This window comes from Etheostoma spectabile, chromosome 18 (assembly GCF_008692095.1).
Source record: "Etheostoma spectabile isolate EspeVRDwgs_2016 chromosome 18, UIUC_Espe_1.0, whole genome shotgun sequence".
Lineage (NCBI taxonomy): Eukaryota > Metazoa > Chordata > Actinopteri > Perciformes > Percidae > Etheostoma > Etheostoma spectabile.
Window position 1 is genome coordinate 15,519,912 of NC_045750.1, and position 2,427 is coordinate 15,522,338.

General features: G+C 43.5%; 1 protein-coding gene across 2 annotated transcripts in view; it reads left to right on the top strand.

The window, feature by feature from the left end:
- Positions 1-2,163, top strand: part of akap7 (A-kinase anchoring protein 7) — a 43,704-nt gene extending 41,541 nt beyond the window's left edge. For both annotated transcript variants that reach the window (XM_032543071.1, XM_032543072.1), the window contains one exon: positions 1,894-2,163. In XM_032543071.1, coding sequence (XP_032398962.1) covers positions 1,894-2,114 — 221 coding nt within the window. In that variant the 3' untranslated portion in view covers positions 2,115-2,163. The remainder of the gene's footprint in view (positions 1-1,893) is intronic.
- The last annotated feature ends 264 nt before the right edge of the window (positions 2,164-2,427 follow it).

The following is a 2,427-nucleotide window of genomic DNA, read 5'->3' on the forward strand; positions in this document are numbered from 1 at the left end:
AAAAAGGATTCAATACAGGTATCGTTTGACTGGAGAAGTTTCGATTCATCCATTTTCCAGATAATGCATTCAGAAACATTGTAGTACTAGGTGTAATTAGCTCCATAATTTAAATGTCTCCAAAATGGTCTGGTAGTGCCAGAAGCACCAGTTTCAGTTGACTCTGCTTAATTAGATATGGCCAATATCCTGTTAGTACAGATTTAAAATGAATTCAGTCAGCTGCGGCCCTGAGGGCAAAAATCCCTCATCAAACCGCAGTCAGAGGTGTGAGTCACTCACGCTGCAGGTACATGTAATCAAGTAGGATCTGGACAAAAGGAGCGGGGCTTCTCAGTGCAGCACAACTCAGTACACCACGGGTTAGATACTACAACAAAACACCATGTTCAAATCAATTTAGCAGAAAAATAAGGAAGTAAAGCTGAGCACATGGGGACCATAATTTGATAAATGAAAAGTGTGCTCATCCTGGTTTCTGTTTGGCATGCTTTTAGCAGACACACATCCATGGATACATAATGCATGTGTCAACAATACAAGCTGTTAGTGCTGCGGTAACAGTGACAGGGATTTATTCCATTGGCATTTACTGTATAGTAGACCTCAACCCAGCAGAATGGCTAGACAATAAAAGGGGAATATACATAAAATGTCCATAGCATGTATGTGACAATAATAGACTTAGTTCCATGCAGAGCAGTTGTATGTCTTATTAAGTTCATACCTAGCAGCAGTATATTTAGTACTAGTTAGGTTTGTCATGTATAGTGGCTGGCATTTTGCCAATATTAATACAAAAACAAAGACTACACCAAAGCTGAGATGCAGCTTTCTTCTGCCCTCAATCAATCTTAATCTTCAACATTGGCTGTCTATCTCCGACTATATGAACTGTCTCCTTCTATAATGAATAATAGATTACCATACTGCATTCAAGTGTAATCAAACTAATGGGCCCAGCGGGATCTTGTGTTATAGAAGATAAACTTGAGGATTTTGCTCTTGGCCTTGGTAATCAGGTGGTTATAGTGTGCTCTCTCCAGTACTTGATGGCTTATGCAGTCTGCCCCTCTCACAGGCTGCCTGCCTTAACTGTCTTTCTACCATGAATTAATGACTTTCTACACGCCTTCAATTTTTCCTAGCTGACTTTACTTCCCTTCTATCGCTTCTTTTCAAAATCAAAAGCAACTGTGTGGTAAAGAACTATTAATCTCCCCAGGAGGTTGATTAAATCCCAAATGCATGTATAATAGAAGAGCTGAGAGAGGAATGTTTAACTCAGCTGCTAATATCAACTCTGTCAAATCTTGCCTATTGTCGTCACATTCTATCTATTGTTGCTGGAAATGATGAGTGAGTATTGACTCACTGACTCACATTCCTCACTGTCAGATTAATAGTTAATTTCTCTTTTCTATTTCAAACACACTGAAATAAGAATGAAATCAGCCTTGCTGTCATATGAAAAGACACCCAAACACCATGGGAGGCTTAAGCTAGGTGTATGGTAGCTGCCATTTTAGTGTCTTTCAGCTCATTTTTGGTTTTGTGGCCTACAGATTTACTGTTCAGGTTCCCTCTCACTGCTCTCGTTCGCGGCGTATTGAGCAGAAAAGCTCTGATAAACCATCTATACACTACCTGTCAAAGTTAGAGGTACTTCCACAAGCAAAGTTAGCGACTAGCTGGTGGAGCATTCAGCAGCTAAAGAGACAGACATTTTCTTCAGGAGCTGGTGGAGACAAAAAACAGAGCTAATAGAGAATGGAAGTTGGATTGACATCCGTCAGGTGGCCAGAAACACAACTCCAATTGAATGCCGGTGTGAGAACGTGTTCTTGTGAATGATTATGACGATTTTGTTTTTGCTGTGCTTGTTCTACCCAGGTGGGCGTCGCCGTTCTGAGCCCGATGAGGCGGAGCTACTGAGAGTCAGCAGGCGACTGGTCGAGGATGCTGTCAATCGCGCCTTGCTACAGTTCAAACAAGAAACACTTCAAAATGGGGGCGGGCCTAATGCCACGGCACTACAGCCCCCTGGAAACACTGAAAATACTGCGACAAAGACGGACACTACAGCTAACTCCACCACAGACAACAGGAAGTGACATCATCGGACTGAGGTACAGAGACTGACAAAACCAGCTGCCCAGAAAACATCAGCCAGGCCTGGCCTACCAGGAGAAGAGACCGTGAGCCCTGGGCCCAAAGCCTGAACCAGCCTACCAGTCGGCCCGGTTTGCTGACTAGCTAACCCAGCTAGCCAACCACAACAGCTAGCCACTCATGCTAGCTACCTGCCCTACCTACTGACCTAGCCTGGCAGTGCCAATACATAGATACTGGAGCTTGAGTTCAGTGCTAGGTGACGGTCCCAACAGGCCAGCTAGCTAAGCCTGCACGTAAACTCACTACATCTAA